Source organism: Ambystoma mexicanum, chromosome 11 (genome assembly GCF_040938575.1).
Source record: "Ambystoma mexicanum isolate Mex_15411 chromosome 11, UKY_AmexF1_1, whole genome shotgun sequence".
In the NCBI taxonomy this organism is placed as follows: Eukaryota; Metazoa; Chordata; class Amphibia; order Caudata; family Ambystomatidae; genus Ambystoma; species Ambystoma mexicanum.
The window spans coordinates 1259479095-1259496083 of NC_090934.1; the positions used below are offsets into that span (position 1 = coordinate 1259479095).

At 50.0% G+C, this 16989-nt stretch overlaps 1 protein-coding gene across 4 annotated transcripts in view; it reads right to left on the reverse strand.

Annotated features, from left to right (window-relative positions):
- CPEB1 (cytoplasmic polyadenylation element binding protein 1) overlaps positions 1-16989 on the reverse strand; it is a 517982-nt gene that overhangs the window by 271623 nt on the left and 229370 nt on the right. For all 4 annotated transcript variants that reach the window (XM_069624702.1, XM_069624701.1, XM_069624700.1 and 1 more), the window contains one exon: positions 6275-6518. In XM_069624702.1, coding sequence (XP_069480803.1) covers positions 6275-6518 — 244 coding nt within the window. The remainder of the gene's footprint in view (positions 1-6274; positions 6519-16989) is intronic.

Consider the following 16989-nt stretch of genomic DNA (forward strand, 5'->3'; position numbering starts at 1 on the left):
ATGAACTTTGAAGTGTGGGCCAGTCCTGCGTTGGCCAATGACAAATACGGAAGCACCTGCAGAGCAGTGACCCCATAGATGGTTGATCCGACTACAGCACCAAAATGCAAACCTCTTCCACTTGTGCCCGTAGCATTTGAGAGTAGACAAACCTCTGGACTTGGCAAGCACCTCCTTACAATTTGCTGGGAGATCATAGCCCTAAACTCAGCACTGCAGAAGCCAGGCCTTAAGGTTCAGGGATCCTTGGTCGTGGTGCAGAATCTTGCCTCCTTCCTTGGCGAGATGTGCAACCGCCGGAAGCTTGACTGGAGGGAACGCCGACATGTCCAGAAGGTCTGGGTACCATATCGGTCTCGGCCACGCCAGTGCGACAAGGATCATCCTACACTGGGTCCTTCTGAGTTGCACTAGTCGAAGAACCAACAGCAGGAACGCATACAGAAACAAGCTGTCTCAGGGGAAGATAACACGTCCCCCATGCTCCCGGCTGAGGAAACATGGTGAAGCTCTGGCACTTGATGTTCGTCGCAGTCGCAAAAGAGCGATCTGGGGATTGCCCCATCTGCAGAACTGGTGACGCACTAGGTCCTGCCGAAGTTACCACTCGTGGCAAGAGTGCAGCTCCCTGCTGAGAGTCGGGAACGGTGCTTTTTACTCCTGCCGGATGAAATGGGATGAACATTCCCTGGGCTACGGCCCAGTGCCAAAGGTCGTGCACCTCTTTGGAGAGCGCCAGGGATCTGGTACCCCCCTCCCCGCTTCCCGATGTAGACCATCGTGGTGGTGTTGTCCATGAAGACATGTACTACCTTGCTCTTGTGGGACGGAAGGACTTTAGGGCCCAAAACACTGCCCGCAGCTCCAACATGTTGATGTGCACCGTCTTCTCCGCCGATAGCCACAGGCCTCTTGCATGAAGACTTCTGTTGTGCGCCACATACTTCCAGGGAGGCGTCTGTCACGACAGTCTCCTGATGAGGTGGGGTCTGGAAATGTGCACCTGTGGAAAGATGTGCATGCACTCCCCACCACTATCGCTCGACGGAAACTCCCTGTGTGACGTAAAGCTTCCCGACACTTATCCAACGGGCGTCGAGGAACACCCTCAGTGGACGCATCCGTAGCCTGCACAGTGACATCATGGCAAGCAGGGACGTGATGGACCTCACTCTTGCAATCTTCAGGGCCAACAGCCGTTGGACGTTGCCCAAGATGGCCGCTATCCTCCGACGGAGATGCCAGACAACACATTTGAGCCAGAAACCGTGAGTCCTGCAATGGAATCAAGCAGGACTTTGCATAGTTCAAAAAGCACCCCAGATCAGTCAGGAGTTGGACGGTCCTCGCCCTGTGGTTGACGGCGATGTCCTTGGAGCTTGCCCAGATGAGCCAGTTGTCCAGGTAAGGTTAGATGGGGATCCCTCGTAGACGTAGCTGCGCTGCCACCGGCACCAGGTACTTGGTGAAAACCCTTGGCACTGACTTCAATCCAAAGGGAAGGGCCTTGAACTGATAATGTTGCCCTTGAACCACAAAGCATAGGTACTTGTGTTGGCCCTTGTGTATGGGGATGTGACAATAGGCATCTTCCAAGTTCAGCAACAATAGAAAATCCCCTCCTCCAGCTGTCCTAGCATGTGCTGAAGTGTAAACGGCCAAAACTTTACTTTTTCAGACGGCAGAGGTCCAGGATGGGCCTCCAACCGCCAGTCTGATGAGGAAGTAACAAGAGTACACTCAGGAGCCTCTTTTAGACGAGCTCCATCACAACCTCTTAGCACGGCCCGCACCTCCAGCAAAAGCTGAGACACGTGGTGGTCCGGCCAGGCCACTAGTGGTATACTTCCATTGGATATGATATGGCATTTGTAACGCGCCTATACACAAGTGTTTCAAGGATGCCTAGGGTGTGTCCGTGGGCGAGAGCGTCCATCACCAAACAGTAGATGGAGATGATCTTCCACATGCTGATGAAGTTCGCCAGCCGGCCTCCCACCGGAGTGCTTGGGTGGAGGCCCAACGCCACGGTCTGGTCGATCCTGTTTTGCCTTGGCGACGACATCCTCTAGATTTGGCACAGCCCCTTTAGGTCTCCTGGGCCGACGAGCGGGAGGCCAAAGCACCTCCCCCGAAACCTTTGGACAAATGCTGGGATTTTTCGCCAGAGGTCAGTCGCTGAAGCGTGCCCAAGGCACGAGCGGTCTGGGTCCACCTTGATGGCCTGAAGAGACTCGTCCACGGTCTTCCCGAACAAATTATCAAAGGGCATGTTAAACACCTTCGACTAAACATCCTGGTGGAAATTAGTGACCTTAAACCAACCCCTACGAAAGCAAACGCTGTTGCCCATTTGGCAGAAATGTCGCAGATGTCCGTGGCCACTAATGGCGTGGTGCGATACCATCTCGTCTTCCTGTAGGATCTCCAAAGCTTCGGCCCTCTTGTTGGGAAGATGTCCAGGAGGAGAGCGATCTTGAAACAAAGCTCCCTGTTGTAACTCGCCACGATGGCAAGGGGGTTTGCAGGCTTGATGGTAGTCGCTACCAATGTGGCAACTCTTCGTCCCATGGCATCCAACTTTTCACAGTCCGGGGGAGGCTGCCAACGAGGAGGCGCCCGAATATTATTTCTTGGCCACCGCCGAAACCAGAGTCTGGGGACAGCTGGGACCGTAAGCACTTTAGAGCAGACTCCAGCACCCTGTATTTCTTCTCATAATGGTCCCGCTTTCCTGGGGACGAGGAAGATTCATGGACAACCCTTTGTCCCAAATGCCATCCAAGAGCGAGATCGAAAGTAGTCTTCCCCTTCGCCTTGCAGCGCTGGTAAAGGAAACCCTTTTTTCCTCCGGACAAGCTGGAACAGCTCTGAGGCCCTCGAGATCATGGTGTGGAACGAGCCCATCTCGTCGGGCGATGAAGATCTGAGCAGCAGAGACTCTATATCCCCCAAACCGCCATCATCTGTGTTCGGATCCATATCATTTGCTTGTTGGCTCGTGGTTGAAGGTGCCGGAGACGCTGTACTGGCCCTGGCTGCCGCAGAACCCATCACAATGGCGCACCCTGTGGCAGTGGACTTGCGGTGCACAGCCTTAATTTGGGCCCCTGCTGGACGTGCACCCTCAAAAGGTCTTAGAAAACCACTCCAGCTTCTTCTGGGCAGGGGAGGCATGCTGCTGGGACTCACCCAGCGCAGGGGCCTTGGCCTGCAGCCACTCGTTGAGACGCCCGAGTCGGTCGTTCAGCGTGTGGGGTACCATCATATCCCCAGTACAGCAGAAGACCCATATGAAGCCAGGCTGGAAGGAGTCCGGCTATTGTGGGGGAAAAAAAAGTCAAATGTTTCTACTTCACTCAAATTGACTTGGCCGTTTAATGTGGAAGAGTACTTTGGTTCAGTTACTGGCGAATCTCTTTAAGCCGTGTTGCACAGGATGCACAAAGCTCCCATTAGTGATGCAGTAACACCAAGCATATATGGTGCTGCCTGATGTTCAAACAGATATGCTGCCCTTAGTTCGGTTTAAGCAAAAGGATATGACTGCGGCCAAATATAAAACCACCATGTAAGCAGGTGGCTCCGTGTAACAGAAAGACCGACCAGTTCAGTCTATAGTGAAGGCTTTGCACACAATTTTCTATGCAGAGATTTATTTGCGTGTGTTAGGGGGAAAAAAAAAAACATGTGTATGTAGTTTTCCCTCCATGTGTTAACCCCCAAACTTTTTCCTGCTGTTTAGACACCACTGACTGACTTTGCCAGAGAAGCACAGCCTTCAGCTGCACTCCTCTGGGCTTTTGCTTACTTTTTATGGGGAACTGACATGCCCTTAAGACACTCAGTACTGGGAGACTGTTTCCCTTAGTCCTTTTCTCATGTTGCAATTAATCTTACCATACAGCAAACTTGGGTCTATAGTCATTTCCAGAGGCCCTAGATACTTTCGCAGGACTTCTGAACTGTGCAGATGTGTCATGGACAGTACTGGTGGCAGCTATCGTTTCGCATTATTTGTAACCCTTTCCTGCCATGGTAACCGCATTTGGCACAAATAGGTGGCCTGGCCCCAAAAAGGGCATGCCACAAGGTTCTTTGGTCAACTTGCCCCTTCACCTTCCCCAGGTCGAGTTGACCCGGGCCAGTCCTTATTTGGTCATGCATTTGCCCACAAATCCCAATGCTTTTGCAGGCTTCTGCCTGCCTTGTGTGCGCCTCCAGGATGTGGGCTGGGATGTCTGGTCCCAATACACATCCTAGGTGGCAGAGTCTGGAGTGTCCTGAATGCCCGAGACCACGGTCATCTGCGATTGGTCCATGTATGGAGTGTGTGTTTGTGAGCAGCTCTCCCATTGGGTCCTCTCTGTTTTGGCGCAAAGGGAACTTTGGATAAGAGGAGGCTGAAACACCACTACCAGGTCGATCTCCTAAGTTCTGACTGAACAAATGATAGGATCCAAGTATCCGGCAACTATGAAGCTGAGTCGAGGAACCGCTGGTGACCTGCTGGAAGGTTTGGCACCCTGAGCCTGCTTTCGTCCCGTGGGACCCCCCTCTGCATCTGGTCGTCGAAGGTCTGTGAAGACGCTTCGACCCATTGGAATAGTGGGAACAACTATTCTCTGCACCTTCACCAAAACCTGCAAGTAAGCTTTCTCAGAAGTGTCTCTGGGCCAACCAGTGGGCTGACCAGCTTATGCAGGACCTTCTGCAGTAGTTTCGAGAAGGCCCTAGTGCGCTCGGACCAGAGTAAACACCGTTACCCTCTTCCCCTGCTGCAGCAACATCCTTTGCAAGTCTGCTGCATTTGTGACCCTCTTGCCCTGAAGCCTGCTGCAGTGAAACTGGGACGATTCATCCACCTGGGAGCGGAGAAATCTCCACTGTCCCGTTTGGGAATCCTTGCTAGATCTCAGGAACTAAAAAGGTGCAGAGACGTCCTTTTTGGCGCCTTCCAACCTGCAACCGAATTGGACTAACCTGCCGAAGTCTCTTCTTAGGGCTTGGACTGCCTCTTAGGTGAATAACTGGTGTTGAATTGCGCTTAAAGATTCACTTCACTGCCCGTTTCCATCCCCTCTAGGTTGTCAGCATATTTCGTGCAGTTCTTTTTTTAGACCCCCCTGGTCTGGTATATATATATTGTATTGAGTGTTATGTATTGGTTTACTTAGTGGTATTGTGATTCTTTGCTATGGTGTATGTTAAAAAGGCCTTGTAATGTGTATATTTTTGGATCCAACACCTGTCTGGAGTAATTTGTGAGTGCCCTTACTCTTGCTCATTGAGGTCCTTCAGTCACCCTCACCCCTCCCAAGACTTAGTTTTGACCGCCTGCCATAGCTACTCCGATTGGTCTGGCTTGTCCAGAGGTTACCCTGTTCCAAGAAACTAGGTTGGCCTTCTGAACCTCTGCCCCTCCTGGACAGAGTTCAGAAATCCTTAACAGCGTGGAAAAACTACCCTGTCAGTGCAATTATCGAGATATGCAGATAAGAGACAGGACATAGCAATTTGTTTTGAGTTCCAAGAGGCTAGTGGCAAACACTGGTCCTTGCCAAAATGGACTGTGGTTCCAAGGTCAGGTTTCATCCGAGTATTTTATCAATTCTAAGCTCCTTTATTTACTATATGGAGAATACATAAAAGGTTGGGATGCCACAAACTATTGTGATCCGGAAGTTTAGCAAAGCACACCTTTAGTCATTTCATTATCGAGCCCAAACTGTGGTAGGGCATCATTGCTTTTTCCAATGTATGCTAAAGCAAGTTTCCTATAGGTGTTGGATATTGTAGGTGCAGTCAAACTGCCTTTAATACCAAGTAATCTGTGCAGCGCACTACAGTCCAAGCACAGAAATCTGAAGATCCCACCTAGTATTACGATTGTTGAAAAAACATAGGAATTAGTCATTTTGTGGATCTTTAAATTCCAAAAGTAGAAGTTACTTGAGCCAGTCTGGCTTTATTCCCCAGGATAAGAACCATTTTAACCTCCTAGAAAGCAGAAAAATGCTGCCGACTACAAATGCATCAGAAACTAATCAGACATAGTATCTGCCATAAAGCACAATCAACCACTAACTTTGGTTCTGTGGTTCTACTTGAAAGGCTCTGAATTTCAGAGGATGTAAACTAATGCAAATAGGAAAGTAATTTCATGTTTACATAGGTTTCTGGAGGCCACTAGTGGGAAAGGGGGTGGGAGGGGGAGGTGAAGGACTAGACATTGCAACAGGATTAATTACGCAGCAAATTTTATTAAGCTTACCAGCTGCTTGTCTGTGGAGTCTGGCTTCTCTCTCAATGCTGAACGGATCCTCTGGTGAATCCATTAGATCCCAAGAAGGCCAGATGGATGCTCCAGGCCATCTCTTGGACACTCCAATAGGTGAGCCTGTCACAGCAGATAGGTTAGCTTGATCATGGTCCAGTCGTGATCCACCCATCTTTAAAGGGTCCCTGCAGCTTCCCAGGGGCATGAAGGGTATAGGTGGAGAGATCCGAAGACTAGACTGCAAAGTACACATCAAGACATTTAAATAGGCCCATTAAAGCTGTACATACCATATGCAGAAACACATTAGCCTGGCCACATGTGCCTTACCTACAAAGCATTTGGGACTCCACCAGCTTCCTGCAATATGGTGTAAGATGCCATCCATTAACATTTCTGCACCGAAGTCCTGCGAGTTTGTATCCAGACTACCAATACTTTTACATGGAAACTAAATCAAGTTAAAATTCGTTGGTATAGGCAAAGTGGTGCATCACCTAGCCAACTGGAGTTTCCAGTTTACCAAGTGGGAACTGAAATGGACTAGCTTTACCTGTATACCAAGTGAGGTAAAGCTTCTGAATGGCTCAAGCCTGCATTCCAACAAACTTTGATACAGCTCAAACACTAATCAAGAAATCCCAGCACCCAAAATGACAAAAGATTCATGCACAAGTACTCCATTCCGTAATGAAATTGATGCGTTGAAGAAACAAGTGCCGCTAGGCATGCAGTAGGGCACCTCACTAGGTCACATAGGAACCACATTTTTCAACCCCGATTAAAACCACTCCCAGAATTGTTGAAAGTTGCAATACCTAAAAGTCCACTGTGGATCAACCAGGTAGTCAGGGTCTGAGAACAATTGCTTTTTTTACTACGCACAAAGCTTATTTGAATATTTTCCTCCAACTCCTCAAAGAACATTTGCAGTAATTGCATATTCTATAAGGCAGTAACTTCAGTTTTACATTAGATGCGTGAAAAATATTTTGGTGTTTGATTTGCTGCACATAAATTACTTTTATTCCAGAAGTGGCTCCAGAACTCACGATTTCCTACTCTCTCATTTCTTTGTGCTCGCACATGTACATTCCTGTACTCAGTCATACCTGAAGTGAACCAGACCACTATTTAAAATGTATTCTAGTTTCGATTCAGAAGTGTCCCACAGAAGTGTATACAGATGCTTTCCCAAAAGATTGAAGTTGGAGGAACAAGTAGACTGAATGGCCCAGGTTTGTTTCTAGATTTGTATCTCCCCAGATAAGAAATTGAAATCCTTTACCAATTTAGTTCAAAAATGTTAGTGTTAGCATAGGGGACTAAACATTTCCAGTGATCATCATTGTGCTTTTGTCTTGGTACTCTACCAGTTTGTGGGATGCTGTGTCCACCTAGTGAGAAATGGAGACATACTAAAACTCCAGCATTATCTTACTTACCTGTAACTATTGGTCTCCAGCATGGAGACACATGCTCCCGAATATTCCCCGTCAGGCCGGGAATCCTCAGTAAATGGAGAAAAAAAAAAAAAACAGTTTGTTTACAAACTGTCTCTCTCCTATAAACCAATCACTGAGCTCTAGGTCATACTGCCCCAGCCAATGACTGTCCTCTCCCTAAGCCCATCCTCTGGCAGCCATTTTCAGATTTGGTAGCACGAAAAGTGGCAGTGTGACCAAGAAGAGCGGCAGAGGGGGCTGGAGGGAGGGTTCACATGTGAATCCATGCATGAAACCATGCCAGACCCACGCTGGATAACAATTACAGGTAAGTAACTTTCTCCAGCATGGGTGTCGGGCATGGATTTGTATGCCCATGATTAAAGACTACATAGCAGTACATACACAACCATGGGAGGTGGCAAGGCTCTACAGAAGCAATTACTCACCTCTTCACCCTCATCTTCAAGCTTGGCCAACTCTGGACTCCTCTCTGGAATCCCCGTCGATGCAGTAGAATTTCGTGAAAGTGTGTTTAGACCTCTGCGTAGCAGCCCTGCAGATGTCCAGCAGGGGCACACCAGACATGAACGCAGTCGTAGCAGTGATTGCTCTGGTAGAATGGGCTGACCAGGCAGCAGTCGGTTTGCCAACTGAGTGATGCAGCTAGAGAGTCACCTGGAGATGGAAGCCTTGGAAAGGGCCTGCCCATGAATCACAGGACCAAAGTTCACAAAAAGCTGAGAAGTCTTCAGGAAACCTAGTGTGGGCCACAAAAATTCAGCACTCAGTCCACATCCAGCGAGTGCAAAGTTCTTTCAGCCAGCAACAAAGGCTTCTGAAAAAACAAAAACACCAAGGGTTCATTGAGATGAAATTCCAACAGAGCCTAGGACATGGAGGGGTGCATCCGCAGCACTACCCTCGTCTTGTGGAAAGTCAAATGAGGCCGCTTAAAGGACAGGGCCTGGATCCCACCCACTCTCCGGTCAGAGGTGATAGCCACAAGGAGAGCAGTCTTCCAAGAAAGGAACTTGATGTATAGGCTCAAAGGGACCCCACTCCATGAGCTTAGTCAGCACCACGTTGAGTTCCCACGTTAAGGCAGGCGCCTTCACCGGTGGGAACGATCGGAAGAGTCCTTTAATGAACACCAGACGATCTGACCAAGAAGACTGTCCCAGGGACCTGGTGTAGCGGGAGATAACAGCCAGATGCACTTTGATAGAGGCGTGCCCCGACTTAGCCAGCAACATGTATGGAATGACCTGGAGGGCTCTAATCTTCTGCGACCGGCACCACATCGCGGCATGCTTCCATTTGTGCCTGTAGCACAAATCAACACCCTGGCAAGGACCTCCCTACAGTCCACCAGTAGCTTGTACCCACCAAACTAATGCTGCAAGAGCCAGCCCTTCAGATGCAGCCATCCTGGGTCGTGGTGCAAGATTGAGCCTCCCTCCGACGAGCAGATCCGCAACCACCGGTAGCTTGACTGGAGGTGCTGCTGACAAGGTCAGAGTTCCAGATCTGTCTCGACCACGCTGATGCAACGTGGACCATCCTGCACAGACACCGTCTGAGTTGAATGATGACTCTTCGAGGCAATTGGGGAAATGCGTACAGGAATAGGTCTTTGCACGTGACGAAGCATGCGTACCCCATGCTCCACTGTTGGGGGAACCTGCTGGCAAACCTCTGGCACTGTTAGTTGACGTTGCAAATAGGTTTATCTGGGGTCTGCCCCACCCGAGAAAGGCTGTCCACTTGATCATGCCGAAGCACCCACTCATGGCAAAAACGCAGCTCCCTGCGGAGAGTCTGCAACTGTTTTACTCCTGTGAGGTGAAAAGGAACGAGCAACATCCCCTGGGGAACGACCCAGTACCACATCTCCTGCACCTCTGGTGAGTGCTGGGACCCCCATGCTTCTGGATGTAAAACATTGTGGTGGCATTGTCCATGAAGACACACCACCTTGCCCTTAAGGGACAGAAGAAATGACTGGAGGGCCCAAAACACTGACTGCATCTCCAGGACATTGATGAGGAATAACTCCTCCGGCAGCCACAGGCATGTGGCGTGGATATGTCTGGTGTGGGAACCCCTGCCCTACAGGGAAGCATCCGTTGTGACAGTCTCCTGGTACAGGGGGCTCTGGAAGTCCATGCCCCAGCAATGGAGTGCACACCCACCACCTTATCGCTCGACGGAACTGGTCGAGAACCATCCTGTCTGAAGCTTACGGGCGCCTGGACCCAAGGCGATCTTCAGTGCCAACAGCCACTGCACCTTGCCCAAAATGGCTGCTCTCTTACCGAGGGGACCGCCAGGCAGGATACTGTGTTGAGATGGCCCCCAGGAATAGCAAGTCTTGCGATGGGGTCAAGCAGGGCTTTGCATAGTTGGAGACACCAAGAGCCGTCAGCAGCCAGACAGTCCTCTGAACAGCGATGTCCCTTGCCCTGGCTGGATGAGCCAGTCGTTTAGGTACGGGTACATTTGTATCCCCTGTAGGCACAGAAGTGCCACCGTCGGAGCCAGGCACTTCATAAAGACTCTGGGCACCAACTTCAGGCTAAAGGGGAGCGCCTTGAAGTGGTAGTGTTTTCCCTTATATGAAGTAGCGCAGCAACTTGCAATGTTTTGTGAATGGGGACATGGCAGTATGCGTCCTGTAGACTCAATGACAGGAAGTCTCCCTCCTCCAGTTGGCTGAACACGTGCTCCTGAATTTGAGACTCTGTAGTCGAGTCATTGTAGATCGAGAATGGTCCCCCAGCCCCAGGTCTCCTTTCTTACTAAGTAGTATCTTGAGTAAACTCGAGCTTGTGTGCTTCGGAACCAGCTCTATTGCTCTTTTTAATATTGCTGAGCCTCCAGCAGCAGCCGACGATGCATTGTTCCTGCCGGGCCACTGGTGGCATCCGCGAACACTTGCGTCGGTAGGCAATAGTCCAGCAACCACCCATCGGTGGGGATGTTTTCCCCATGCTGACCAAGTCACTAGCCGGCCTCCCACCGGGGTGCAAGTCCAACGCCTTGGCTGGTTCAGTTCTGCTTGGAGGCCAGTGCGCCACCTTGGGAGCCTCGACAACCACCTCTGAATGCCTTGGAGCGACCCCTGTAGGCTTCCCGGGTTGTGGAACAAGAGGGTTAGTGGTATGAGTCCGATCCTTCATCGAAACCCTTCAAAGACCTGCCCGACTACCCTCAAGGAACAAAAGGACGGTGTTGCAGCATGCCCAGGGCACGGGCAGTCGCTCAATGGCCTGAAGAGATTCAGCCTTTTGCAAAGAGTGTCGAACAGCATGTCCAGGACACTCGTCTGAAACTCTTGTCGAAAGTTGGTGGCCTTCAGCCAGCCAAGATGACAGAGGCAAACCCCATTTCCCATCCGACGGAACTGTGTCCGCAATGTCCAGCACTACGGTAATAGCGTGGTCCGACACCACCTCGCCCTCCTGAAGGATCTCCATCGCCTTGACCAGTTTGTCCTCGGAGGAAATCCATAGCTCCAGGTCATAACTGGGCAGGATGGCTAAAGCGTTGGCCGCCTTGACACTAGTCGCTGCCAAGTAGATGACCTTTCTACCCACTGCGTCCAACTTCTTCCCCTCAGTGTCTGGGGGAACGGAGGCCGATGGGTTGGAGGACTACTACCATGCAGCTGCCGAGACCAGAGTCCGGTGATGGCTGTGACCACAGACACTTGAGTGCAGCCTTTAGAACCCAGTATTTTTCAAGCTAGTCTCTTTTCGCCACAGCAGAGGCGAGGTTCTTCAGCAGCACCAGTCCCTCATCCCACACGTCGTCCAGGAGGGTCACTGCAGAATGGTCTTCCTTTTCACCTCCCGGCATGGGTACAGGAGGCCCTCCTTCGTATTCTCTAGTGTGAGCTGGAGAGTTCCGATGCGCGAGTGATTAAGTGGAAGGAACCCACTTTGTCTGGGGAGAATCCCATGGAGGCAAATAGAAGCAGTAATTTGTGTCTGTCGCTGCAGTGTCCATCCCAGTTTCCCTCGGACGGGGGGCACTGGAGCAGAGGCGTAGGGTTCCCTCTTCCTTTTCTTCGGTGTTGGTGGCCCTGGTGTCAACGGGGTCGCTGCCAGTGGTGCCATCAGCATAATCTTCTGCATTTCGGACACCACGGTGTGGAGGAGAGAATGTCTGCTGTGCCTGGGGAGTAGGGTCGCTGGGCCTAGCGCCTATGTCATCCCTGCCTCTGGCAGCAACCTCCTAGATGTTCCCGTCACCAACATCTTCTGGGATGGTGTTGACAGAACCCTCATCCTCAGCATCGGAAGAAATATCCATGCATTGGAGTTCTTCAACCCCGCCCTTCTTTGAGTCCTGAGGGGTCTCTTGTCAAAACCATCAGAACACAAACAAGAGGCTGTGATATCGCAACAGCCCTTCACCATCGAGAACAGCAAGACACATCTGGCACAGACATGGACCGATATTGTGGAGACTACATCTCCCAGCATGCCTTGTGACATGCATTTACTCGGTCGTCACCCGAGGTTAGTATCACCCCATTAACACACCATAGTGACCTAGAACAATTTGGAATTTTGACCAGACCAACTTACACCAACTCAGGCATGGATTGACACTTTGGAAACTACGTTTCCCATACTTCTGTGTCCTCACGTGACATGCTAAATGCAACCAATCTGGTTGCCACACGGGGAAGCAGTGTTTAGTTGCTTCACCCTGACAACAGCACGCGCAGAGGACTTTCAGTCCATAGACGCAGATCTCAGCCGCATCGACTCTGAAGCCAAGATTCATTTAAAGAGGCAAGCTTTCGAGCCAATCTGTACAATCACATCATGAAGCTTGTCAGCCTCATACGAGGCACTCTATGCCTGGCGACTTGATCGCATCGGGACCACAAGTGACACTGTACACCCCTGTTTCTACAGCTACACAGCCACGCAGCACCAGAACACAAACGCGCCCGCCTAAGTGCCGCCACCACCGGGCCCACGAGCAGACGCTATAAGTAAGCCATGGACCCTTGGGGTCCTATTCTTCACCTTTCCATTGTAGCTGGCCAGGATGAGTAACAGCCATACCTTGTATTTGTCTCTCCAAATGCAGACACTCTCCTTCGCTGTACAGCGGTCGTTTGCCGCCCTTTAATGACCTGGCGCCGACACTATCAATGCAGAGCCGGATAAATGGTCCAACTCTCACTATAGGAGTGAGTACCGTAATATTGGTTTACTCACTCTTTCTTCTGACTAAAAATAAATCACAGGGCCTCTAACTAAGTCCTCTGCACCTGTTCCCTCTTTCTACTCTGCAGGTTAGGAACCCATTTGATGCACATTCCTACCTCTGGCAGAACGTACATTAGGATTTTCTCCATAGTGCCAAGTCACTGGCCCCTGGTGGTCCAGAGGAGTAGAGTTGGCTTTATGCAACCAAAGAGTACGGTAGTATATACCATTAATGGGTTCAAAATTAAGCGAAGATGACAGCCGTTTGATGAGACTAACCAAGTCCATTTAATTTTTTCCTAGTATTGAGGCTCTATCGATTCACCCCCCCCCCTTTTTGTTTGTGACGAGGCAATGTGAACTTGAGGTTTGCACTCTGTCCTGAGGAAGGTTGATCAAAATAACTGGGGAAGTGGCTCCTACCCTTGTTTGAAAACTCAACCGAAACATGCGTCGTTGAGATTTTCAACCCAAGGAGATGCAGAGGGTCACATCGTTTAGTATTGGAGTGTTAAAATGACATTGTATTAGAATGAGAAGGGAACATTATTTTACCCAATTGTCAGAACGTATAAGTATGAGAAATGTGTGAGTTATGATGGAACAGAATCTGGAGGGATATTTCTTTTGTATTGAGCCTAGCTTATTCATTTGTGAGTTTGTTCACCCATAAGTAAAATAAATGTTTAATAATGAGTCGATAACCGTATATCATCTTTGGTCTAGTTGGTTCAAATTTCCTTTTTCCTGGATCTGGAGGAGGCATACCCCTGTGAACCACACAAGGCAGGGGCCTTACCTTTGAGTCACGCCACCAGTCTGCTGTGCCGATCCTTCATAGTGCGCTTTGTAAAGCCACAACAGATCTCGCAATCTTCCTCCTTGTGCATCAGGTGGTGGGGTGGGGGGGCGGGGGGAGGAAAAAAAAATAAAAAAAAATAAAAAGTACTGGGAATGCTTGTCCTCCACGAAAACAATCCGCAAACCACAGCTGGTGCAGAGCTTGAAGAGGGAACTCTTGTCCTCCGACATGGTCCAGCGTGCGTTGTAGGCCTGGTGGCCTTCTGGAAACAGAACACACTTGGCGATTCAGTCCTTGAGGGGGGTCGATGAAAGATGCCGAAAAACGGATCCCCATTAGTCGGATGCAGAAACTATAAAGCACACCGGCTAGAACAAACAAAAATAAGATTTTCCTAGCAAAAGAAAGTGTGAAATACAGCAGAAAGCTCCAAGAGCGAAACACGAGGACTCCCAAGACTTGGAGGGCAGTAAAAATATGAAGATGGCTGCAAGAGGGGCTTAGGGAGAGGCAGTAATTGGCTGCAGGCATTATGACCCAGAGCTCAGTGATTGATTTATAGGACAAAGTAAGATTGTAAAGTGAAACTTTCCTTTCACTGAGGATTCCCAGCTTGACGGGGGAATATTCATGAGCAAGTGAGTCCATGCCAGACATCATGCTGGAAAATGTAGTTTCCTCGTAGGGTAAGTAATGCCGCCAGACAGGCAAGATGCTTGTAGTGACTTTAATCCCTTGTTACAGCGCGGGCCACCATAAGAGACAGGAGCAATGAGCAACACTGGCACACCCCACCCAGCAGCCTTAACTGTCCAACTGCCACTCGCGGAACTCCCACACCTTGCACCCACACCACAAGTCACAATGCCCCCACGCACACAAACCACCACACGCCCATCGGAGCCACACTACCGGAGCTACAACGTGCCAAACATCCACGCGCCCATAAGAGCTACAATACAGAAGCTACACATCTCCCTCCGTCAATTTGAAGTAAGAGTTCTTATTACAGTACCAAACTACACACTACATGTGGCCAGCACACAATGCATCCAGCAACCAACCAATGGTCCACGAGAGCAATCCCAATGTGACACCGAAGTCCCCAGAACACGCAGACCATGCCGGCACACCAATATGTAACTCAAAACAAAAAGGAATAACTTCCCGTTAACTTCCAACAGCCACCAAAGCGAAGATAACCAAATTGGCCAACAAGATAATACCAACCCACACATAGCTAAAAGCCACCAACATAAATACCATAAAAGGAACCAACCTTCGAGGACTAAAAACAATAAAAACGAACATCCACCAGTCCTGAGGTATACCTCAGAACTTGGACCTGCCACACCCAGACAGTCACTAAATGTACCGATACTAACACACGCAACCAACAAGCATGAACCCCATCCGCCCCGAGCTGCACATCAGGGCCTCGGGTCTGCCACACAAGCATAATCCCAGCTCCATAGAGCAAACCACCCGCAACTAAACCATGTGACCCATCAACCATACATACCTGGGGCAACCCCACACAACCATCTCACTCCCACATACTTCTCAACAAACACCCATGTGGCCCCAAGACACTGCCAGCATAACCATGGTGCCACTAAAGTGACTAACCACTGTAATGCGAACTCTATTATGGGAAAAACTCGACCCGCGAAATGCACCCTACAACACAACGTGGCATACTGCAATACAATGAGTACCCCAGACAGGACCCAGCCAGCATCCTGCATCCGCCATGAGATAACCACCTGAGTCCCGACAATACATACATTGCCCAGCCAATGCCACTGTAGACCCACTCGGCCACCTACAGAGCACAACCTCCTAGTACGAAGGCAACAACCCAACCTACAACCACTAAAATCACATCAGTACAACACTGAACCAACAGGCCCTTACGAAGCACAGCAAAGTAAGCAACTGGTCGCTAAAACGGCCCAATACACCAGCAACAGAGAACCTTGTACTCTGGGAAAAGGGCACTGACCAACCGAGTGAATATCTACCCTTGCCCAAACAACGCATCACCAACCTACGCAGACGCTCAATCGCGTGCCAAACGTACGCCACACGAAAACCCTTCCATGTGCAAAGATGCTTAAATAAGCGCACAAAACGATCCCCACTTCCAAACAATGTTATTCGTGCCCACACCCTGCAGTTCATCACCCCTTTTTGTAGGGAAAACAAACATGTAATACAAATATCTGGGCATGAAATCCCCAGACCCAAGTCTGCCCCGCCCCCCCTGTAAGAGAAAACATACCAATATACAGGTTACAATTAGCACATAGAACCACAAAACAGCCATCGAGTCCGCCCTCCCCCCCACCTGTACGGGAAACACATTGTAGCATAATGTACATTAAGCTACTATGCATGACCAATTATATGCCTTGTGACTGGGCCACTACAGTTACATGCCAACACACAGGCCCAAACAGGACAAAATGCTACACAGGCCACATACAAAACCCTAAAAGCATTCACCCTGGCCTCATGACCCAATAAGTCTTCAGCCACTGAGGTCATTCACCCTCACATATAAGTCTTACAGTTCAGGGTCAAAACTTCTCAATGTACGAAGCAGACCACTGCAACCGTCACAACACGGTCATCAAGGCAACCTTCTGTCTGACATACGGGACAATGATGCACACATCCTCTTTCCATGCTCACTGTTCTTGCAGTTGTCCTCTGAAAACCGCTTCGGTGCTGTCACATGAGGAGTAAACAGAGTAAACATTACTTCCCTGCCACGAACTGGCACCAATACGCTCACTCCCTCCGACTACACGGACAACCGACAACGCTTAGAGGTAACGTGATCCACGCGCTGGAAAGGAGACGCTGACACCTCAATCAACGACTTTCCTAATTCCGGTGCAGGGTCTTCAGGTAAAACACGACTGCCACAACTCACCCTGATCAAAGTTCCTGGAAGTTTGGCTGAAGGCCATCTCCACGCCTGTACTCAACGTGCTTGTGGACTGCACCAGACTCACTTTGGAGGAACTCAGTCATGTTTCTGGCCCTTTTCACCCTCTCACCAGCGAACCCCCGGAGCACCACCTCTGGCACCAAGGTTGCTCTGGCTCCTGAAGGACTCACAGGAGCTACACCTCAGCGCCATCACAGCAGGAGTTGAAACACCACGTCACTGGCCTTCAGCTACAGTGCCTCACGCTGGACCCCAGCAACTACCCACTGCCT